At 38.7% G+C, this 23,764-nt stretch overlaps 3 protein-coding genes and 1 non-coding gene across 8 annotated transcripts; 2 read left to right on the forward strand and 2 right to left on the reverse strand.

Annotated features, from left to right (window-relative positions):
- Positions 1–575: 575 nt before the first annotated feature.
- LOC116189699 lies at positions 576–678 on the reverse strand. Its single transcript, XR_004152468.1, has one exon. It is a non-coding gene; the product is annotated as a U6 spliceosomal RNA (small nuclear RNA).
- Positions 679–7,796: 7,118 nt separating this feature from the next.
- Positions 7,797–13,464, forward strand: LOC116187222. 4 transcript variants are annotated; one of them, XM_031515861.1, is made up of 6 exons: positions 7,797–8,107; positions 9,618–9,764; positions 10,233–10,312; positions 10,520–12,259; positions 12,349–12,472; positions 12,578–13,464. In XM_031515861.1, the coding sequence occupies exons 2-6, from the start codon at positions 9,626–9,628 to the stop codon at positions 13,264–13,266; spliced, it is 2,772 nt and encodes a 923-aa protein (XP_031371721.1). In that variant the 5' UTR covers positions 7,797–8,107; positions 9,618–9,625; the 3' UTR covers positions 13,267–13,464. The 4 variants fall into 4 exon arrangements, with proteins under 4 accessions (XP_031371721.1, XP_031371722.1, XP_031371723.1 ...); XM_031515862.1 differs by lacking the exon at positions 7,797–8,107 and adding an exon at positions 8,307–8,457; XM_031515863.1 differs by lacking the exon at positions 7,797–8,107 and adding an exon at positions 9,005–9,344.
- A 1,300-nt stretch (positions 13,465–14,764) lies between these two features.
- On the reverse strand, positions 14,765–18,068 carry LOC116187223 (tetraspanin-18-like). Its single transcript, XM_031515865.1, has 6 exons — positions 17,580–18,068; positions 17,172–17,271; positions 16,560–16,640; positions 16,370–16,474; positions 15,725–15,907; positions 14,765–15,200 (listed from the first exon to the last, which is right to left on the reverse strand). Exons 1-6 carry the CDS (start codon positions 17,885–17,887, stop codon positions 15,135–15,137), a joined length of 843 nt encoding a protein of 280 aa, XP_031371725.1. The 5' UTR covers positions 17,888–18,068; the 3' UTR covers positions 14,765–15,134.
- A 2,461-nt stretch (positions 18,069–20,529) lies between these two features.
- LOC116187224 (zinc finger HIT domain-containing protein 3-like) lies at positions 20,530–23,312 on the forward strand. Of its 2 annotated transcripts, none has more exons than XM_031515867.1 (8): positions 20,530–20,784; positions 20,864–20,980; positions 21,131–21,162; positions 21,862–21,903; positions 22,214–22,300; positions 22,569–22,657; positions 22,784–22,834; positions 22,942–23,312. In XM_031515867.1, exons 2-8 carry the CDS (start codon positions 20,901–20,903, stop codon positions 22,963–22,965), a joined length of 405 nt encoding a protein of 134 aa, XP_031371727.1. In that variant the 5' UTR covers positions 20,530–20,784; positions 20,864–20,900; the 3' UTR covers positions 22,966–23,312. The 2 variants fall into 2 exon arrangements, with proteins under 2 accessions (XP_031371727.1, XP_031371726.1); XM_031515866.1 differs by having other exon boundaries at positions 20,535–20,737.
- The last annotated feature ends 452 nt before the right edge of the window (positions 23,313–23,764 follow it).

The following is a 23,764-nucleotide window of genomic DNA, read 5'->3' on the forward strand; positions in this document are numbered from 1 at the left end:
GAGTTTATATTCCCCTGAAGTGCAAGCCATGTGAAGAACTCAACCTTTGGAGGGCCAAACCTTGCCAAGCAATTGAAAGAGAGGACCCGGTACAAGTAGCAGAACCCATATCCAAAGTCCATCGACCAGATTTAACAGTAAAAGAGTCGTCTGAAGTAAGCTTCCGAATCAACTTATCTGGAGTATTTACTTGAGGCTTGCAGCTGGAAAGCATCGTTAAAAGGTTCATAAGTGACTCTTCTTCCAAGCTGTAAAGCGTTCTCCAAAGAAAATTCCAGTTCCATTTGCAATCATCCTAAAAACCCATTTCAAGGACAGATGCATCCTTGTTAAGGCTAACAGAAAAAGGCCAAGGAAATTTCGAGTACAAAGACTCCTCTCCGTCCAGATATATATCATGCCAAAACTTGGTTTTTGATCCGTCCCCAATTGAGATGCAGAAATTTGAGAGGAGGAATGTTGTCAAGAAAGCAAACCTTGAAAATGGAGACCCAAGGACCGTTATTCCTAGTCGTACAATTCGCTGAAAGCCAAGAAGTGGAAGAGAGACTATGCAGGTTACATATCACGTGCTTCCAAATTTGGACCATTTCTCGATTTGTGCTTGTCATCCTTGTGCAGGGGCCATGCAAATCATCTCTGTATCGTTCCAATTTTATCAGATGTCTCCAAAGAGACAACCTATCTGACTCAGTCGTCGAATCAAGCGGGCCTTCAAGGAACATAGCTACAAGATAGCTTACTACTACAATCAGCACAGCAGTGAAAGTGAAGCAACTGAACAACGACACAACTTGCCTCAGTTGGATCACCTGCCAAGCAGATCGATGTACACTGACCGACCACCAAGTAGCACTGGATTCATATCAATACTTATGCTGCTTGGACCATCAACCGAGCCTGCTTGGCAGGTATCATGAAACACAACGGCCAGTTGATCTCCTACTCATGGTTCTCCCTAGTTGAGGCTTCTTCACCCTGCAAGCTGAGGCCAAAGCTGTCTTGCTGGCCATATCAATTGCCCTTGGTCACTACTGGGTTTGGATTCTCCTTAGATATGATGCTCTCTTGCTAGTTGATGCGATCCATAGTCCTTCTCATTCCCCTTGGGAAATTAGAAGCATTATCTCGGATATTATCCTGCTTCTTAATCATTTAACAAATTGCTAATGTATTTGGATTCCTTGTAAGGATAACTCCTAAGCTCATGACTTAATTCATTTTGGTCTTAAGTCAAATTTTGTATCCTTTTGTATCCTGAGGGATATCCTGATATGTCTGAGCGGACTTTGTCGGATTAATATTTAGTAATGAATTTTATCAAAAAACAAAAGGGAAAAAGAAGAAAAAGAATTTGCTAGGAACGTAGAAAAATTCGGGGAAGTCCATCGGCATTTATTGGATGTACAATTTGTCCCAAGTTGCCCTTACAGGACCAAGTCGACTATTTTGCCCACTTAAAACAATGGGCCCCAGTTGTTTTCCCCCAAAACAATATAAAAGGGGCCCCACTTTGCCTCTTGAGTCGTAAGGTCTCCATCAGGACCGCTCGTCGTCGTTTCGCATTTCCTCCTCAACGGTAACGGATCCTTCATGGCTCCTTCCCCTCACGCGCCTTCTCTTCTCGTCTGTCTTCTCGTTGGAGGAAAAAAAATAAAAAGGAAAATAAATATGCGTGTGTATTATATATATATACCATGAACCGTATCATTTCATGCTTAATTAATTCCTCAAGTACGAGTTTGGTACGTCCAAATGAAAAGAAATTTAATCCATCAAGAAAATCATATCAAAAGAAACATAATTGGAATTGACACATAATGAAAAGATTGTATTTTGTATAGTTGATTTCATTCTATTCATTCTTATTCATATCTACCAATCATGACCCGTGTATAATAATTTGTTGTGAGAGGTCATTTTTCGATTTGTTAAAGATTATCGAGGACCTTAGGAGCCACAACTTCCAAAATTGCGATACTTCCTATCATCCCTCTGCTGACAATTTCTTCTCCACGCACTTTTAACGGAAACTAAACGATATGGTAATATTATTATGAGAAGAAAACGATTGATTTATCTATGCTATAGATATGCTCGAAATCACTTTTTCCCCCCCTTAAATGAGGTGTGTTAGGGTTTTGCCCAATCAATTTTCATGGGTACATGAACACCCAATAAGCTCACGTGATAGATCAATTTAGTCACGTAAAACTCACAAAATAGTCTAATAGAGAGTACGTTTCTGCTTATTTTTTGGGGTGAACAAAACTTGAGTTTCTATCGAGAAAATCACCCCCCCTTGACCATCAAAAACTACTTTTTTTTATCACGTCCTTTTCTTTTTCTTTTTCTTTGTCTTTTTCTTTTTCATTTTCATTTCGAGGTCGCAAATTTAAGCAGTTCCTTACATCGCTCTGCGTCCTATGAGTGAAATTTCTTTTGTCTAATTCTTACGAACTTGAAATCGCCGATTGACTTTGTTTCTTATGATATGGTACAACAAAATTAGTTTGGAAAATTTTATTATACTGCCCGACCCTAAGCGAATAGCGTTACCCTCCTGACATGTTTCAGTAACCATATTCTAAGATCATGAAGAAATGGCTCTAAACTGATTAATTAGAATCAACATGACAAGTTCATTATGTATTCTAACAATAAATTTAACATATTTATCTTTTTTTCGATAGGTAATGAGAATTGTATTCATTTTCGAAAATATTTTTAGATCATCTCAAATTTTAAAGGTAGCTATTAAGTTTCCCATGAGATGGCTATAAGTAGAAAAAAGACATACCCGAATTTAATCATGCCTTCCCATTCTATTATTTGTCCACTAATAAATGGAAAATGGAAAAGAAAATATATGCTTTATTGAAAAAAGTCATATTTTGGGGCCCAATCGGTTAGAATTAGTTAAAATTAAAGGATTTCGTGCATGAATATGGAATGTAGATCGACGATCTTTTTGCAGCATATAAAAAGAACCGTTTTCTTTGAATAAATGAGAAATTGACATTTCGGCAGTGGAGTGAGTACAATTCACTTTTCCATCATGCAATAATGATAACTCCATGCAAAATTACGACATCATCTTAATATTGTTGTCTCATATACATATATAGATATATGTATACGTATATATATATAGATACCCGCATGTAAAAAGTGATCATTAGTGAAATAGTTTATGCAGAAAGCAACATAAATGTCATTCTCAATTGTGCCTGGGAGACCCGATCGATAATGTGGACAAAGATGTAAGATTTGCTAGGGAGGCCCCATTTGAGATTTTGCTAAGTCCAGCTAATTGACCTTTCCCGCAATTTAATCTAACTTGCATTATAATCAAGCATTTTATAGTTCTCTCTAGTCGATATTGTTACAATTTTATAAGTAGGATAGATTTTATTTGATTTGATTATTCATTTTTGCATGTTATCTGGCCAATGTAGAAGATCAAGTCCACATCACATTAATGAAAGCAACACATTAATTTTTTTTCCTTTTTTTTTGTTTTTCGGTAGTGAAAGCAAGACATTAATTAACAATACTAAAAGAAAAGCCCGGGATTACTTTTTTCAGCTGCAATCTTCTCACCGTTGTTTCTTTATTGTTTTTTTATTGAGACGATCAAAGGATCCTTCGTATATATTCACTGCAAAAACGAATACAAGAAGAAAATGCTAATTGAATATTGTAAGAGCGGATATAACAATTTGTCCGCTGGACAATCTATAAAGTAAAATATATATCAAAAAAGAATACAATACAATTAAAGATTGCCATCGTTATTTATTTTTCCATGTTTGGCAGGGCTGTGATTTTTTAAAATTTTTTTCCTGGAAACTTAATTTCCGTGCACTGTTACTGAAAAAGATAATAGAAGTGTTATAACTCCATTCTCGGCCAGAAATTTATATAAAACTACGTGCCCAATTCTCATGGGCATATCCTTATATTATATTCCTCGATATTTCAATGAGCATATGCACATTCGTCGTAAATATAAAAAAAATGATATATATTTATTGATTTTTTTTGGGGCCAATAATATGAATTTATTCATGGATGCATAATGTTCGGATTACAATAATGCAAAAACGACAAAACATGTATCGCAACTAAAGAAGATTGGATTGTTTTGTTCTATTGTGTTTTCATGCGTCTCCACGGCGCATTTTCGTTTTTCCATCTCAGCATTCAACTATTTTAGAGCATCTTGCACTAGTAAAATGATAATTAAAATTTCTATCCATCCATCCACATCTTCTTCTTTTTTTCCCCTGCTGAAACGAACACATTTTATTCAACACCCTATATATCGTGCGCAATCAAAATGTATTCAAGAGGGTCGTAATTAACAGGTTGCGATAAAATGTGGTGAAGTCAATAGAGTGAAGCGTAAGAAGTTAGCTGCTCTTAAATTTTTTGAGGTCGACCGTGGAAAATGATGATCATACTGACCCCCACAAAAGCTGGTACGTGATTGATTTTGGTAGGTCCCTTTACAACCTCTCCAATAAATGTAATATTTTTCTTTATTCTTTAAGTTAATATATAATATGGTTAGTGCCAACAATTTTTTTTAACAAGAAAATCAATGATGTAGGTTCTTTTTTTCTTTTTTTTCCCCCTCGGCTTAATATAGGTTCCTTCACGTCAACCATTAAGAGTTTTCGCATACGCTTAATATTCTGAGGTTATCTCGTCATTGTCTCACTTATCGTATCGGCCTAAAATACTTCTCTCGTTGCTTACTAATAGCTAATTAACCGTTTATATCACTTTTTTTTTTGGTAAATGAGGTGCCGAATCCCGTTTGTATCACTTTTTAGAATCCTCGAGCTGAGTAAGTCTGTAAGATATAAGTTGCATGCAATATATAACATATATAGCGATTCGATTGGAATATAACAATGGATGATTATATATATATATTGATCGCGAGACTAAATGAAAAAGCTGTCATAATAAAATATATATGTAAAAGTGAATTAATTATCATCATTGCATAAAGGATAATTCTGCATTTAGAAATTTCTTAATTCTGCATTTAGACATTTAGGATTCGAGTCTTGTAAATAAAGAAAATTCATACTGTGATAGTTTTATTCTCTTAATAAGCCAATTCGACTCGAACCGAATTAGTCGGAGCCCGTTGAGTTTCCAAATATATCGAGGTGTATGCCAAAAAAATAACAAAATTAAGTAGGAAAAATAACAGCACTTATAGTCAGGTGCACTTTTTGTCAACCATAATGAACCAAAAAGGGAAAAATCCAAAAACCCAAAAAGCAAACAAAATCATTAGTTATAACCTAATCCATCATATTTACCAGAAAGCTATTCCTTAATCACCTAATAATAACAAAACTTCCACATCGTCTACTTGCCTATGTTTGATCTTACAAAATATATATATGTGTGTGCGTGTCCTGTCCAAAAAAACCCCTAAAAATATTCTATGGAGTTAGTGGTTTTTTAATGGACAGGGACCATATATATATAATACTTTTTTTAGGTAGATTATATATATAATACTTTACTGTGCATACTATCTCTTGGTCTTATTGAAATTAATTTTTATTTCCAACCAAAAAAAGAATATATTTTTGTCACTTGTAATATTCTTTTCTAAATTAGTAGAGTGCATCCTTTCTGACTTGGCCCTTGCATAAATTAATTTATAAATTATCAACATAATGGACAAATCTTCTTGTCTAACTCATAAAAGAGTCAATTAATAATAGAAGCCTTAAAATAAAAGTCGTGGGAGTATAAAAAAAGATATTATGATTTTTTTTGCTATGATTGAGCGATAGTAATATTATTGATAAATGAATTTCTTGTTGGCGGACGGTGTTGTCGTAATTGATTGTAGGCTCAAAATTAATGCATGGCTTAAATATAACAAAAAAAACTTTACAATTAACGTGTAAATAGATGACTATAATAGTGCGAATTGTGTTTTCTTTGTACGTTAAATAGTATTTGTGAGGAGAGAGCTAAAACTCCTGGCACGAGAGGAATCAAAGCAAAGATGTTTAATTTGTGACTCACTGTCACGTTATTATAAGAACATATATATGTATAGATAATACATATAATTACATAAAAGAAATCCTCATATTTCAATTACTCTATTCTATCTACAAAAAAATTAATACTTGATTATAAACACAATTTTTTATTATCTTCTTTCTTATTAGGAAAGTTAAAAAAAAACCATTAAGGAAATACCCTTGTTCGCGTTTACTTCTTTTTTTTTTTTGATTTCGATTTTGAAAATGGATTCTAAATCCAATTAATTGCACGGTAAATAATCAGAGCGACCAAAAAAATATTGGACAAGCACTTCTATATTTTAAATGTTTGGTAAGCATATTGATCATATGTTTCATATATACGTCATGTAAGGGTGGCTTTCTTTCATATATGAAGCTCACCTCATTCTAGGGTTTGAGTTTTTGTAAAGGCAGAAAATTTATGATGGGAGAGTTTTATTCATTGCGGATTAATCCGGCTCGACTGGATTAGTTGTGACCAAATTAAGATTTTGAATACCAGAGTTCACGTAAAAAAAAAAAGAGCTCATTTCATTTATTTTTTTTTTGGTGAGGGGGGAGAATTAGAATATGTTGATATGCCAAGTCAATGATTATATCAAAATTACATATAGTACTCCCATTTATACGATATTGCCTTAAAGTTTGCTCATAATTGGTGGTTGAAGAGAACTCTTGAGGTATCCATTCAATCATGAACCCATCAATTTTGACTTCCAAAGACACGCCCAAAAGTCTCAAAATCATCACATCCCATTAATATATCCAATAAGTAGCAAGCTAGCCTTCTCGATAACAGAATTATTTAGTCGTACGATTGATCTTGAAAATTCCAAATCCAGCGATACAGAAACAAATCCGAGTTTCCTTTGTTTCCCGTCCAACCGAGCTTTACTTTCCTGAGAAGGAAGATGGATAACTTAGTTGGCTAGTACCAAAAATAAAGGAGTGGCATTGTATCGATTTTTTTTTCCCTAAGTTCTTTTACGTTCGTGGAATATCGTTAGTTGATTTACTTGCCCTCCGCTCGTATGAAGCATAACTTATTAACTACATTATACCTCAAGATTCTTTTTATTAATTTTCGAAGCAATATTTATTACTTTACCACATTGATATATAAGTAATAATAATAAATAAGGTAAATAATATATAAAAAAAAAACACAAACATTTCGTATTTTAATAATTTTAGCACAAACTTTTTTTTAACTTAAAAATGTACAAACTTTCGATTTGATAACAATTCTAGCATGAAATCAAATTTTCTATTAATTTGAATGGAATCGAAACCACAAAGAGCGCCGTCAACACCAGTTGGTGAAGGGCGCTAGCGACCCTAATCGGGGGGCTAATAGCCGGGGTCGTGACTCCACCCGCCGGAATTAGGAGGATCCCCAATTTGAGGATTCTCTCTATTCTGGTAAGTGAAGCCACAGCCCCGGCCATCAATTCTCGACTCGATTCCATCCAAATTAATAAAAAATTTGACGACGCGTTAGAATTGTTATCAAATTAAAATTTTATACATTAAAAAAAGTTCATACTAAAATTGTTAAAATATAAATTGTTTGTGTTTTTTTTTGTTATTAAGCCTAATAAATATAAAATATGAGATATAATAATATCAAAAATTAAGCCGAATTAAAGAAAGAAAAAAATTGTATCACTCTCTCTCTACAACGATACAAAGGGACGAAAATAAAAATAAAAACAAGAAAGCTGTTCAAGTCCGACACCCAGTCGGTGCGACAAATACTGCAAATCTCTCTCTTTCTACTCTCTACTCTCTCTCTCTCTCTCTCTCTCTCTCTCTCTAAGCTTCACACTGACAGACGCACAGCCTACCGGACAGAGAGACGAAGAAGAAGAAGACGAAGGCCGAAGGAAGACTACCTCCACAGTAGCCACTTTAGGGCGAGAGAGAGGGGAAATCTCCGGATCTCCGAGGGCAGCTTCGCAGCTCCCCGATCGCCGCCGTCTACCCGGCTGCATTGCAGGCGCAATGCCCGATTCCGGCCACCGGGCCACCTCCAGGTCTCCGACTCTCTGACCCTTTCTCTCTCTCTCTCTCTCTCCATACGTGTAGAAAATGGTCGAGCTTGCTGTCGCTTTTAGGCGGACTCGCCTTTTCCTGCTTTGCTTTTTCTTCGACCTCCCGATCTCGCTTTTCTCTAAGCTCTCTTTTCTCTCTTCCCCCTTTCCCATCCGCAGCTGACCGAATCCATTCCATCGTCTCTCTCTCTCTCTCTCTCTCTCTCTCTCTCTCTCTCTCTCTCTCTCTCTCTCTCTCTCTCTACGGTGTTGTGGTCCGCTGTATGGGTACCCGTGCATATCTTCTGCCATGATTGCAGCCTTTTTCGGAGCTTGATTTCTTTTTTCCAATGGTGGGTCGGTCTCTCCTCACTAAAGCTTCGTGATCTTATCACAATTCCTCAGGATGACGTTGGCATGATTTTGTTTGGAATTTGGGGCTTCTAAGCTTCTAATTGAGCTCCATCTTAACATTAATTTGTCGACAACATAAATTTTTTTTTCCGGAAATTAATGATTTTTCCGTTGGCTTGGATCGGTGGTGGTTGCAGCTCATAATATGGGGTATGGGCTGATTGGACCGCCTCGGAAAACGACGGTTCTTATTTGGTACTTATGGCTTTGATCCGGGGAAAAAAATGATTCTTTCCATTCTGCTTTATGGATTGAGAGATGATGGAAAATGCTACTGCTACTGATTTTTCTTTGGAAAAAAAGGGGAACTTTTATGGGTGTGGGATCCCTTGATTGGTTGGTGTTCATAGGTTGATTAGTATGTTTGGTTACTTTTGGAGATGAAGAAAGCAAATATTGAATGATGATTCCGTTAGTTTTAAGTGAGCTACCACGAGGAGGTTTTTTTTTTTTTTTTTTTTGGGGTGGGGGGCAAAACTGCCACACATGATGTGATGGTACGTGGGATATTCTGAATTTTCTCTCTGGGTTGACAGGCAGGACGTGTCTCTCAATATTCTCTATCTTCTCCTAAATCAAGGCGGGAGCTTTTTGGTTGTGATCAGTTGCCTTCTTCTACTATGAGAAACATGCTTCGTTTCTGTCTTTGTCCTCTGTCAATAGCTACACTTGTCGACCGCTAATTTCAAATCTTACTTCTCATGGCTTCTGGGAGTTCAGAGTCTTTGGTGTTTTATTGCCAAAGTGAATTTGAATCCTACCTGGGTTCCCAGCTCGGAGCTTTGGATATTTTTTAATAATGGAATCTTAGGCTTTTGATGCATCGGTAGCTTCTTCTTCTTCTCCCTTTCGTCTCCCTCAATTTATTTCCAACGTACGTTCTTATATTTGCTGCGATCCTCTCTTCGTTTGAACTCGAATACTTGTGCTTGTGTTAATCTCCTTGTTCCGATTAGTCTTCATAAAATGCCCAGTTTTTCTCCCCTTGCCAGAGATCCCGCGTCCTCTATTTGAATTTCCATAAAATGTCGAGAGTTGTTTTTGCTTTGTCATTTCGCATATTTAAGAAGCTGAACCTTATTATTTTACTCGATTGCAGAGGTTGAAATGAATATCCATCAGGACAGAAAAGCCACCAAGGTAGAGAAACAGCTTCCGGGATGCTTGGGAATAATGGTGAACCTTTTCGATGTTAGCGCCGGATTGACTGGAAATAAGCTGCTCACAGATAAACCACATCATGATGGTGATTGCCTTTTTCTTTCTTGTTCTCATTAGTATCAGAACCTGTAACTTCTGTCCAGTTTGTTAAGAGTTATATCCTCAGTCACATGAAGTTTTGAAGTTTTAAAGCATTCATGGTAAACCAGGGAATTAGTCTATCGTCCTTGCTTTCTCTGTAAAGGCATGTCCTCATGATGGCAGAAATATGCTGCTTTATGCTACAGAGATCCATTTTTTCGACCTGTTTAGTTGGTTAATTGAAGTTTGCATCGTTGATTTTATTCCACTTTCAAGTAGTTTTGAATTATTATGTATAATAGGTACTAGAACAGTTCCCCCTATGCCTTGTTGTTGCACTTAGGAAGCTATCGTGAATCAAAATTGTTTTTTTCTTTTTGCATCTATTCTTTCTGGGAGCTTTACATTCAAATGAACCCAAAAAGTTCCCCGAGTCAATTCCCATCTTGACATTAAGGTAACTGATTAGCAGGTTCTGCCATCTCTAGGAGCTTATCAGATGTGGCAGTTATGGTGGATCTCCTCAACAGGGATCAGGTAGAGGATAAAAAGGTAATAACCTTAGGGCGGTTTCTTTTAAAAGTTGCTCTTCATGTAGATGCATATGTTACATAGTGTCAGTATACTCTTGTATTTCTGCAGGGTAAATATCTTTGTAATGCTTGCAAATTGAGGATTTTATTGTTAGTGGCTTCGCATTTAGGTACGTCACATGATGCATGGGAATCTCATGCTACTGCATTTTTTTGAGTCATGCAGACCATGTCAGACTTACAGAGAAGTTCGTCAAATAAAAGGTCCAACGTAACGCCAATAAAGATGCTTATAGCGCAAGAAATGTCGAAGGAAGCCGATGTTCATCAGAGTCCACCTAATTTGGTTGCCAAGTTGATGGGGCTCGAGGCCATTCCAATGCAGTTGCCCAAGTCAATCACTCAAAGAAGCCAGTTGAAAAGTTTACAGCAAAGTAGAAGTTTGAGCCATTCAGGAAGGAGGGCTGACTATTCACATCATGGACGTAGCTTCTCGGATGATCGAATGCAGCATCAGTTTGATGAGTATCGAGAGTACAGTGATTATAAGGATGTTTACGATATATGGCAGCAATCTCAAAAGAGCAGCCTTAAGAAAGAGAAGTTGCCGGGAAAGGGAAGGCACCTTGACACTGTAAATGAGAAGAAGATGGCTCTTGTTCGGGAGAAGTTCATGGAAGCAAAGCGCTTGGCTCCAGATCAAAAGCTTAGGCAGTCCAAAGAATTCCAGGATGCAGTAGAAGTGCTCAGCTCTAACAGAGATTTATTTCTTAAATTCCTCCAAGAACCCAATTCTCTGTTCTCGAAGCCTATGCATGAATTTCATTCTATTCCTTCACCTCCCGAGACGAAGCGCATTACGATTCTCAAACCTACGAAGATGGTTGACGACGACAAGTTGTCTGCAATGTGGAAGAAGAGTGAAAATCTGGCTAAGATGCCATCTCAGGTTGCCCAAGGGACAGGATGGGATCGAACTATCTCGGGATATACTTCTCCTTATGCCTGTCAGGAAGTTGATGATTATTCTTCTCAACCGACTCGAATAGTGGTACTGAAACCTGGTCATGGGAAGAACCATGACATCAAGTCTCCAGTCCCACCCCCTTCTGTCTCACCTGGGACACTGCATGGTGATAATTTTTTTGAAGAAGATGAAGACAATGAGATTGAAGAGACGAGAGAAGTGGCAAAAGAGATTACTCGTCAGATGCGTGAAAATCTAACGGGTCACAGGAGAGATGAAACTCTGGTATCTTCAGTCTATTCTAATGGCTACATTGGAGATGACAGTTCCTTTAACAGATCAGAAAATGAGTACTTGGATGGGAATCTCAGCGATTCAGAAGTAGTTTCGCCGACTTCAAGACATTCATGGGACTTCATCAACAGGATTGGCAGCCCTTGCTCAGCATCCTCCTTTAGCCGAGCCTCTTATTCTCCAGAATCATCAGTTTGCAGAGAGGCGAAAAAGAGGCTTTCTGAGAGGTGGGCTCTTATGGCATCCAATCTAAATTCTATAGAGCAAAGACATGCTCAAAAAAGCTCCAGTACATTGGGCGAGATGCTTGCACTATCAGACGCTAGGAAGTCAGTCGCCCAAGAGGAAAATGGAGATAGCAATAAGGATCAAGAATCAGCACGACCAAGTTCATCCCTAACAAATAGTTTGAACAACGAAGAAGCTCGTGTGGACACACCAAAAAATCTTTCAAGGTCAAAGTCTGTTCCTGTATCTTCAACAGTTTACGACGATCGGCCGAATGTTCAAGTTGCGGAGCCCGACAGCAGTAAATCTGGGGAACTCCCGCAGAAGGTGGCGGGAAAGTCATCAAAATGGAAGGTCTCGAGTTTATTTTTCTCGAGGAGCAGAAAGTCAAGCAAGGATAAGACCTGTCAGTCCAGAGACGAGTCTCAGTCCGCTACTGCTGAGACTCCATGCACTTCTGAATGTCCTCACGAAAAGGTTAGTGTCGTTACTAGTCCTCTCAATACAATTAACAGCTCTTAATACAATTTATTTTGCTGAATGTGGGTAAATTTTTGTTTTTGCAGGCAGGGCCAGCCACATCAAATTTTGCAGGGGGAAATTTGAACGAGAACCACGAACAACCTAGTCCTGTATCAGTTCTGGACCGGTCATTTGAACAGGATGAGAAGATAACTTCAGAAATCTCGGGTAAACTATTTCCCCGGGTTTCCAATCCTTACTTTCGGATAGCAGTTAACCGAGTTGAACTATGTGGCATTCTGTTTTATCTAACTTGTCTGTTTGATGGATCAGGAAAACAAGTGTCGTCGCAGTTGCTTAAGTCGAACTTGATCGATAAATCGCCTCCAATAGGATCTCTCGCTCGGACCCTCTCGTGGGATGAGTCATACTCAGAAACTGGCTCCCCATATTCACTCAGAACCCGAACTACCCACCTAGGCCTGGAAGAGGAAGAAGAGGATGAGCAGGATTGGCTCCTCTTCGTCCGAACCCTCCTATCAGCAGCAAGCTTCGAAGGCGACGACCCATCAGACTCATCCATTCTGAACTGGCACTCGCCCGAGAGCCCATTGGACCCATCCCTGAGGGAGAAATATGCTTCCCTGGACGATAAGGTCCCTCTGCCCGAGGCCAGGCGGAGGCAGAGGCGGTCGAGCAGGAAGCTCGCGTTCGACTGCGTGAACGCCGCAGTCGTCGAGATGATCACAGGCAGTGGAGGAGCCCAAGAGGGGCCGATAAGCGCGGAGCGGGTGTGGGCCCAGATGAAGGGTTGGTTCACGAAGGGGGCGGGGGAGGAGGGCGGCGGGGACAGCCTGGTGGTGGAGAGTGTGGTGAGGAACGAGGTGGTTGGGAGGTGGTGGGTGGAGAATCTGAGGGTGGAAGTGGACAAACTGGGGCTGGAGATTGAAGGGAAGCTGCTTCACGAGCTGGTCGATGAGGCTGTTTCTGATTTGTCGTCAGGTACAGCCTTTAGCTTGTGATTTAATAATTTAATTTAATTATCATAATTAAGGCCATTTAATTTTTCTTTTATTTGATCTCTTCTCCCTCCACGTATAAATATAAAATATATAAATATATCATTTCATAACTCTCTTATCATTAATTTAATTAGCTTTTGCAGTGTTTTGGTTAGTACATTGGTCCTACCCTTTTAATTTGTTCATCATTATTAATATCTATCATACGTGTGTAGCCTCGCAATTCTTGTTGGGTCAGGATTCCGAGAAATAAATACGGTTAGTTTATCACGGCTTTGCGCTCTGATGCTGCACCATACCATTTATATTGATTGTTACTTAAAAACTGATATTCAATCTAAACCGTGAGCAGCAGCGCTACCGGATTCCTTATGGATTGTGAAGGAGTCCCACCCCCATCAATACACGATGTCGATCTCTTTTAGCGACTATACTATGTACATGATTTTTTTCTCCGAGGACGATATTTTCCCAACACACACCGTCAAGAACGAGAACGATGCCTCGTATGGTACAAAATTTCAAAAAAAAAATTTGAAATAACTAATAAGAACGGGGGGATCGACATGAAAGAAATGTAGGAAACAAGTTGCAGTTCTCAAGCCTCTCAAAATATTTAATGGCTGATCATTCACTCATCGCTTGCCCGCCTCAATTAGGGCACTTCCTATCCTACCCTCCCCTCCCACACCATCAATAATTGTTTCGGTGGAGCCTATCTTATTCTCTCGTCTCCCGTCCTCTTACACAGAAGGGCTAGATAGAGAGAGGGTCGGTCAATCAATTGATACTTTGATGATAAGTAGTTGATCGGAGGGTCTTACATGACCCCATGTAAAGTGACACGAGGATCACGGCCATCCATTTTACGTGGGCTCTGCATTTCACTCATTGGCGGACGACTATAATGAAATTTCCCGTAGTCGATATGGGGTTGTCGGGTGGAATGGCTTGATGTTGACAAACATGCTTGTGGAACATTATCTTCAGACAAGATCCAGGCAAGATCTCAGAAGGAAATGTAGGGTTAATATCACAGCAACATTATGAAGGGCCCAAGATAGTCCCCTCTCATCTCACCCGACAAGAGAAGAAACTTCGTATGTGCAGACAAGAGAAGCTGTCTGTTCGTATGGTCGAAGTTTTTTATTGTACTTCAGTTGGTAGAATTCGATCATTTTCTGAGTTCGTTCTCTGCCACAGGCTCATGAGAGGACTTCGCTAACAACAGGGCAAGCATCAGCTGCTCGTGGAGGAGAGAATTCATACCTTTGGAAACCCGGGTTTAGGCCCGGTTCTCATTCAGTGTCCAGACTAGGATAGAGGCAGCAGCAGCGGCACGATACTACTTTGTAATCAGATTGCTCTCTTATACTCCTGTGATAAGCAGCATAAAGTCGGAACCTTTTGCCGGCTTCATGCCTGGAAAAGAACTTTGGAATTTTGTCTATCATCAATGGCTATATCCTTCGCTGAGAACAAGAATCAGTTGGACCAATATCAGAAGCTAAATCAAACCTCTGGATACATTAGAAATGCCTCCCAAAGGTTTTCACAATAAACGCTTAAAGGTTAAAGAGCACAAGCAATCCGATTTCTACAAATTACAGCAGTGAGCAAACCAACTCGAAATTACAAGGGCGCGCTTGCTTAGAGGGACCCTGCCCCATAAAGAGGTAAAGAATTGGAAGATCAGCTTTTAAGAGTTAGCACTTAAGAGCACACAAAGAGCAACTTCCTATGTACACCACAAACTCCTATAACTAGACGATAAGGCCGTATGACATTTTCGGGTTACTCGTGGGGCACAATATGTACTGCTGATATATACTCCGCGCTCTCAGATATGCGATAATCACCAATCAAGATCACTTATTTTTCGTACTCCCTGATGCATTCTGGCTCAATACTTTGTCACCATTATTCAGCCCATACTGCAAAAAATAATAGAACATGAGATAATCAATGCTTGTATGAGTACCCAGTCAAAGGTAATATGTTTGCCGACATTCGGGTATTGAAACATTAAAAACTATGATAAGTATGGTATTCCAACATCAAGCATATGAGCAAAGGAATCTGGCCAAGCATTAGCACCTAGCCAAGATCGAATTCTCTGACATGAACAAGAGGTGATCTTGATGTACTTGGAAAAAGTCACGAGTACACATAGAAGGTGAATATGAGCAGGACATAAGTAGGGCCTGCCTTGAATACACAAACCATATGATCAATCTGTATTTGTCATTCATAGTGGCAGAGAACCAGTTTTTGGTGTTCTAACAGCCTGTCCTCAACTACTGACCAACTCATTCCCTTCTTTAAGTAATCCATACCAATTGCAATGCAGTAAGCTTACCAAAGTTAAATAAAGTTAGGACTGGATTACGTCAATATGTTACTTCATATGTTCACTTCATGAATACTGAACTCTTTGAGACTTATAGGAAAAGAGTACCTTCTCTCTCACGAGTGAGCTCCACAAATCAGAATGACCAGCAGATGTTTGGCCCAACTGAGAATTTAGAAGTGGTTCTCTAGTTCTACTTCTTGTATTTTCACAATCGTCCTCATAGTCAAATTCACCACGACGAGGAGAAACCAATGCCCGAAGGACAAATGATAGCAGCAAAGATAGAGCCTGAAAATTAAACACAGAATGGCCATAAGCGACAGGGAATGGATATGAATGGATGCGAGCACATATGCTGAAATGCAATAGAAACCTCGTTGCCCACCCTTTCATTTGGACATCAACCTCGCAGCACAGAGTGTAACTTCTTAATGAAGCAATTAATTTCTGTCCCGGACACAATACACCCTCTTCTCACAAATTAGTGGGTTCCACAGCAGTTTAAAGTGGGTCCCACCACGAGGAGAAAGCATTGACTCATGAGCACTGAATTATTCCATTTTTTTTCATACAATTCCATGAGATGCATTAAGGTAGATTCCAATGCAAAATTAAGGTAAATTTTCCTGTAAATGCAGTCTAAGGAGCAATATCTTCACCTGCCATATTCAGCATTTCTAGATGGTATAAACAATGATGATAGGACTAGGACATACTATTCGAAGAAAACAAGAAAACGCTACTACATACCTGGACTACAACAATGGCAATGCCAACCCACTTGCATATGGCAACATTCTTTTCAATGAAAGAGCGAAGACTGTTAAGTTCCCCTGTTGGGTCGACTGGAAGAATCTATCATTGGAAAAGGTACTAGACTTAATGTATAACCAAAGAGTGTACAAAAAGTAGGAAGCACCACAAAATATCAAGACCTCACCTGTTCCCATTGACGATCGATAGCAATAAATGCCACCAAAGCTGCTTCTATCAGGAGCAGTACAGTCACAAGGAGCGTGTACTAATTCAGACAAAGTTAAGGGAAACTTTAAATAGAAGGAAACACGAAATGCAAGGTCGATGTTCACCACCCATATGGAAGACAGACCAAATTTCTTATAAGTAAAAGCAGGGAGGGAGGGAGGAGGCAGGGTCTGGGCACAACCATAAGGGCCTCCTTTTCTAAGATGCTCAGTTTGAGTCATATTTATAGGCCGACAAAACTGGGTCATGACCTCGGCCCTGCCAAAGCACATAACTATCCAAGCCTACCCATCAACCTGAAATCAAGCCTTACTCATGCAAGTGCTTTGACTTTACATCCTAACTCGAACTTTGGATATAGATTTGGAGAATGTGTGCTAGAAACAATCAAGACAGACACCTAGGTGGTAAATAATTTCGAAATACTATAGTAAAGGAAATCCCGAATATCTCCAGGATATAAAGCGTGAAGAGAATCTATCCACGGCATGAAGTAAAAAGTAAAACCCATTATTATCATAGCAAAGTAAGAAGCTCATAGCCTTAAATGAAAACCTTAGGAGGATACAAAGCAGAGACAGCAGCCATTAATTGCTTCGGCAGCTATGCAGCCAATGAACGAAACGCAGCACAGCACAACTCCCACTCCCATGAATGAATAAATGAACCTGACAATAGTAGTACCGGAGACCATATCAATCTTCAATCTCGCAATCTTAATCAAACGTAAATCACAGGATTACAAAAGCAATAATGAGTAATATTGAAGCTTTTGATTAGCAAATATATCCTTAATTGCCAAAAAGATTTGGTAAGAACTTAATTGCTCTTCAAAGGGATTAATAAATGTTCTTCCAAATCGAAATCCCTGTTTCTATCTTTATCAAGCGGATGATCAAACAAAGAAGAGGGCAATCATTGCAGGAGGACCGAACGAAGCATCTACAGCACTGCCTATCTGTAAATTAAACCTTACCACGGAGCAGGAAACTTGAAGTCATTCAATACGACACCGATCCCAACGTCCAAGCCAGACACCATATCGGCGGCAAAATCCAACGGCGTGACCCGATCAGCAAAGGCTCCAGCTGAGCGCGAATTCAGCAGGAGCTGGGCCGAAGAATCCGGGGGCGGAGCTGACGGGGGAAACACCGGGACGTGGTGGCTCCATTGATTGAGCATCCATGCAGAGTAGAGGATGATGGAGATCCCGACGAAGGTCTGCAGGTAGTTCAGCACCTTGAGAACGAAGGCCAATGAAATGTGGCAGCAATTGCGCCGCATTTCCGCTGGAGCCGGGAGACGGAACCGACGGAACTTCCGTATCCGATCGTTAGGGTTTAGGTGGGTTTGATGATCGGTGAAGAGGAAGATGATGATGTCCTCCCTCCGAGCTTCAATCAAAACTGAAGCTTTTCTGGCTTTTTGCGGTATGTTTCCTTTTTTTTTTCTTCTTAATTTTGAAATTTTGATTTACTAATAATTTCGTCTTTTCTTGATTTGGCGATGGGGAAGAAGTTCCTTTTTTATTTGATCCTTGAAATGGAATGTTTGTTTGGTGGTGAGGGGAGGAGGGGGACGGGGGTGCTTTTCCTCTTGGGCGGTTGAGAAATTCAAGTAAAATGTAAGGACTATCTGAAATTTTTGAAATATTTCAAGCAACATTTGTCAAATTTTTTAAGTCTGTTTGGAGTCCTACAAAATACGATAATTCATTTCATTTCACAAAAATTCATTTGAATTTTATAATTTGGAATGCAAATGTAAGAAGATTTCTTTAGAGTCAATTCTTGAAAGAAATGGTTTCGATTCGAGTCGATTGTAAATGAATTGTGTTATTTGGAAAATTAAGGAATTAAGCTGAACTAAATTGAATTATTTTATTTGAAATGCATTTGAAAGAGAATAATTTGTTTGAAGAAGATTTTAAAATTTTAAAATTAATGTTGTTAGCTTCAAATGAATTAAATTCTTGCTAACTCTTGTCAATTTTAGCCCGATTAAAATTCCAATGTAAATCTTGCATTTTTAAAACGAATCTTGTGTCGTTTTGATACAAATAACAAAATTTAATTGAATTCTTGTCAAATGAATTGAATTATTCCATTGTTTAGAATTTCAAACAGACTGTTGTTGAAAAATGTAAGATTAACATTGAAAAACTTGGATTTCAAATCGGGCCGAAATCATCAAGAGTTAGTTAGAATTCAATTCATTTGGAACTAACAACCTCACATCTAAATTTTACTCAATTTTAAAATGCATTTCAAACAAGATTATTCAATTCATTACAGTTAAATTCCATAGTTTTCCAAATAACATGACTCATTTACGATTAAATTGAATCGAATTGAACTGAAATAAACTGAAATAATTTATTGCAATAATTGATTCCAAACCGAGTGTAAGGGTTAATGATCTAAAAAAAATTATGAACTTTGTCCTTATTTTCACTTTAACCATGAACTTTATTTTTTGTTGAAAAAATCACAAATTTTGATTTTCTTCCAGAATTTGTCATTCGTATCATTTTCTGTCCATTTTGCTGGCGTGACGAAAAACGATATCACACCACATCAGCAAAAATAATATAAAATTATTTTTAAAAAAATTAGATTTTGAACTAAAATTATATCTAGCATGGTTAACTAGCATTTTGATTATGTATCTCCTAGGTTTTGAACTAAAATGAACTAATAAAGCAAAAACCATTCACAAATGGATTTCCTCCCGCTCGTTCAAGAAAGTATCTTCTTGTCTCTTTTGTATATTTATGGCAGCGAAATTTGACGGATCAACCATGAAACTCTTCAATTGGCATGTGATCGTGTATGCCTCAACGATGCGAAATATATACTATACGTAATAGAATTGTAACGTAATATCTCTTTTTGTATACATACACATATCCCGCTGCACCAAATCAAGTGAAAGTATATAGTATTAAGCCGAGAGTCCTCTACCTAAAATAAAACTAGTCATGCATTCCGCACATTGCGTGGACATCAATTTTACTAAAGTATTTTATATAATTTTAGTGAATTTTTCGGAATTGAAAAAGAAATTAGTGTGAGAGGAACTCAAGAAAGAATAAAGTCAAAAGACGATTTAATGTGATACAAAATATATTTAATGGAGATGGTCAATATTTACGTTGCAATTTCTCTTCACATGATAATATTTAGGGAAAATAGCATCATATATCACGGATTTTACTCGATTTTCACTTCTTAATACTTTTTTAGAAGTTATCACGCCCTACCACAAATGAGCACTTTCCTTTCAAATCAAGCATGCCTTTTAATTTCCGTAAAAAACACTAATGGTAAGTTGAGTTTATTTGACGGGGAGCACTCTCTACATACGTGGACGTGACAACCAATCGAGCCACCAGCAACCTTGCTCGAGGGAGGCAACCAAAAGGGGGAGCCCCCTCCAAGATTTGGGCTCCCCTTCTTTCTCTGTTTTCGAACGGAAACAAAGGAGGAGCTGAGATCGGCGAATGGTCTCTCCCATCAGTCGCCTCCCCTCGAGCAAGGTCGCCAGAAGAAGGGGACCTAAGCTCCTCTTTATTTTTAAAAATTTATTATTATTATTAAATCGACGTGTCGTGTCCACATATGCAGGGAGGGCCCGCCATCAAGCCAACTCATCTCACCGTTAGTCTCTTTGACAAAAATTAACAGCATACTAGATCTAAAAGGAAAATGATCCTTTGTATTGGAACGTGACAACTTTTTAAAACGTGTTATTTTTCCTACTATTTACGTGGCATCTCCTCCTCGCACAAGTAAAAAACTCTCGTGACTCTCGCCGGAGAAGTTTAAATTATATAATATCATAGATATAGATATAAATAATCATATCATATCAGTTTCCCTGAATATGCATCGACGCGTCTCAGCGGGCTAATTTGTCAGTGGGCCGATTTCATTCTAACGTGGGCCCATCTGGCCCACCGAATGCTCCGTGGACGATCCTTTCTTCTTCTTCGTCCTCGTCGCTCGCTAATCAGTTCAGGCGTCCTCATTCCCAGCCGCTGAAGAAACCGCGAAATGAAAGCTTTTCTCCTCCGAGGAGAGGAACGGAACAGCCAATTGCTTCCGAACCGAATTCCCTCAGTCAATTGCTGAGGTAAAAGAAAGCAAAGAATGAAAGGCCTTTTCTGTGCTCCTGTTATGGTTTGTATAGGAGTCATCTGGGTTGGGTTCCCCTCAGCTGCTTCTCTTCTTAACAAGATCATATGTTCATCTTTCCCAGTTGAGTTGAAGCGACATCCTGTCCTGTGTCCTGTGATATGGCTGCTAGTGCTCGCCAGTGTCAAGTTTGCTGTCAAGCGCCATCCAAGTACAAGTGCCCCTCCTGTTACTTACCTTAGTAAGCACCAAACACAACGCACAGGAAATCCCCCACTTCTGAACTGAATGCTTGTATAGAGGAAAGCTTGCTATGTTGGTTGGTTGGTGCCCTTTTTTTTTTTTTTTGGTTTAATCAGTGCCCTTTTGTTTGCTGCTGTCTCTGCTGCAGCTGTTCCCTGGCCTGTTTCAAGAGACACAAAGGTACCATCTTTTGCTTTCTCATCCTTTGTCTTCCCTTCTGGCACATTTGTTGGGAGAACTGTAGTCCTTTGATTGAGTCTTTCTTGTTAACTGTTACTTTTATAATATAGAGAAAGTGCAATTTTATGAATTTGGTCTAAATTGCTGGGAATCTTATTTACCTTCCAAATCGCTATATACATCGCCTGTAATCTGAACTTAACATTTCTATGTATACCAGACACTGCAGTGCGATAATATTGGTAATTTAACAAGCATTGATACATGTCATTGCAATGCACCACATCCCTTTGGCAAAATTCCTGGAAGATAAATAAAAAGAGCCTGCTTCATAATGGAGAATGATCTTAGATTATATAGTTGTCAATAGACTTTGATATGTTTCCTTTCGAGTTCCCCTGCAGCCTGCTATGTTTCATATCTGTAGCCTTAAGTTATACCTGATATCGAACATTTGGATCCAGCTAATTAATTGGAAAGTAATCATATTATATAGTCGGAGTCATGATTTAAATGAAGAGAATAAACTCGGGAGCATCATTAGAGCTCATGAGCTTCCATTGGCTCGGACTTGTTCAAGTCGTGTTGATGAATTTTTTTAAAATGAGGACAAGCCTGTATCTGCTGTCAAAGTTGCTAGTTTATTATGGGAATAAGCTTGTATCTGCTGTCAAAATTTTCTAGTTCAATTTGTTGCAGAAATTCCATGTGCGAAGCCCACACCCTCTGTCAAGAAACCAAGTAAGTCCCTTGCTTCTCTTTGAAATTTTATGCATTGTCTTCACCTTATTTTCACCTGAACTTGTCTTTCAGCTTATTGAAAGTAGTGTCTTTTTCTTTTTCTTTTTTTAGTTAACTTTCTATAATCTGTTTGAGTTAGTTTATGGGACCCTCATTCATCTCTTACAAATCACACATGTAAAATACTACACACACACACACACACTCATGACTTTCTCCACTTTTCTGGCTATGGTTTATGATGTTTGTGGTACAAATTTCACTTTGATAATCTTTCATAAGAGAAAAAAGTTATGTTTGTGGGAATCAGTGGTTGATCGAGAAGAGCCTAAGGGGAGGCCCTTGAGTGTTGACGACCCGAGTGAGGTAGTATTGCAGGAGCAGCTCAAATCCGTAGGTGAGCTAATATCAATACTCATTCCTTCATCCAATAACCCAGCATTCCATTAACTTAGGAAAGTTCTTGTTCTCATGATAAGCATATTTTTGCATGAAATTTGGATCTGCTATATTCGGGCTTGAATTTGCTGAGTCCATAATTTTTTTTTTATGCATATTAAATTATTCATGCTGATTCATCTCACTTAAAGGTTAGAGCTATAGGGCTTGGGAAGTTGAAAAATTCATATACGTCTTATTGAACAAGAGAAATGCCTCTGATGCAGCTGCTTGTAGTGAAATTCGCAATGCTGTCACAAATGAAGACCTTCAGAGGCTTATCCGCAAGATTGAGTCTTCGGAAGATGCGGAGAGTGTAAGCACTTTGTTAATTTTTTGTTTTTCTTGGAGGACATCTCAGCTGGTGTTTTGTTTTGAACAAAATTTTTTTTGCTGCATCCTTAACTATATTCCTAAAACGGATGAATTACTTTCTATTTAGGAACTTGACAAAGCGATGGAAGGGGACGTGTTTAGGATATTTACAGACAAGGTACTGTGTTCTATTGGGATAGAATGCGTATTACTTAGTACCATTGTGAAAGCCTGTCATAGACATGAAAGCTAACCGAGCATCTTGTGTCTTGATGTTTTTCGCAGATCTTATCTGCTATCAACCCATGAAATGGAGCCACACTTCTCAGACTAATGATTCATCATGGTAGCAGCGTGTTGAAGTCCTCAGGGATTCTTTGAAGCATAAGGTGAATTGCATAGTGGCGGTTTAGGTTCGGCACGATTCCAGTTCCATACTTAAACTTTGTGCATTAAAGATAACAGCTTGGAAGTGCTGCTGCATGTATTTTCCTTGTATTAGGGAGAAAAATGTCTTCCCAGAAATCAGATGTATGAGAACTTCTGAGAGAGTGAGTATAAGCTTTCTTGTTGACGTTGCAAACTGTGATCATAGGGGCCTTCAGATGCTCAATTTAGAAACACTAGATGCAAAGGCTTTCAGAAATCTTTGCTTCCCAGATGGGTAGTTTTTTGTTGCCCATCTCAAGTATGTGCAGTTTGTCGATCGAGATGCCAAGTCGGGTCTGATCGTCAAACACCATGCCTGTCATTCGACACTATATGACAGGAAAATCACAAAAAACAGTGAAGATGAGGCTATCCATTTTGCTGCGCTGCACCACTCAAAGCCACTATGCAAACTCAATTGGTAAATATCGTAGACTTATTAACATGTTGGAGTTGCGCAAAAGTATATGGCCCAGGAAGCCTAGGCGAAAAAATCAAACGAGTTTTTTGAGCTTCTAAGGTGGTGGTTTTCCTTTGATTTCCTGAAAGATTATCGAAACCATTATAATTGAGAACAGTAAAGAGGATTTCATCGCAAGCTTATTGATTTGCAGGTCAGAAACGAACAATCAGAGATTATTTTGACTGTACCGAACATCAACCTGTGGCTGCTAACGAA

The sequence above is a fragment of the Punica granatum genome, chromosome 8 (genome assembly GCF_007655135.1).
Source record: "Punica granatum isolate Tunisia-2019 chromosome 8, ASM765513v2, whole genome shotgun sequence".
Lineage (NCBI taxonomy): Eukaryota > Viridiplantae > Streptophyta > Magnoliopsida > Myrtales > Lythraceae > Punica > Punica granatum.

Coding starts and splice junctions, on each gene's coding strand:
- LOC116187224 (XM_031515867.1), top strand. CDS start 20,901: ATGGCTGCTAGTGCTCGCCAGTGTCAAGTTTGCTGTCAAGCGCCATCC. Junction 20,981..21,130: donor CCCTCCTGTTACTTACCTTA/GTAAGCACCAAA, acceptor TCTCTGCTGCAG/CTGTTCCCTGGCCTGTTTCA. Junction 21,904..22,213: donor ACCCTCTGTCAAGAAACCAA/GTAAGTCCCTTG, acceptor TGTGGGAATCAG/TGGTTGATCGAGAAGAGCCT.
- LOC116187222 (XM_031515861.1), top strand. CDS start 9,626: ATGAATATCCATCAGGACAGAAAAGCCACCAAGGTAGAGAAACAGCTT. Junction 9,765..10,232: donor AGATAAACCACATCATGATG/GTGATTGCCTTT, acceptor ACTGATTAGCAG/GTTCTGCCATCTCTAGGAGC. Junction 12,473..12,577: donor GATAACTTCAGAAATCTCGG/GTAAACTATTTC, acceptor TTGATGGATCAG/GAAAACAAGTGTCGTCGCAG.
- LOC116187223 (XM_031515865.1), bottom strand. CDS start 17,887: ATGCGGCGCAATTGCTGCCACATTTCATTGGCCTTCGTTCTCAAGGTG. Junction 17,272..17,579: donor TTCAAGTTTCCTGCTCCGTG/GTAAGGTTTAAT, acceptor TACTATTGTCAG/GTTCATTTATTCATTCATGG. Junction 16,475..16,559: donor TCGATCGTCAATGGGAACAG/GTGAGGTCTTGA, acceptor TTCCAATGATAG/ATTCTTCCAGTCGACCCAAC.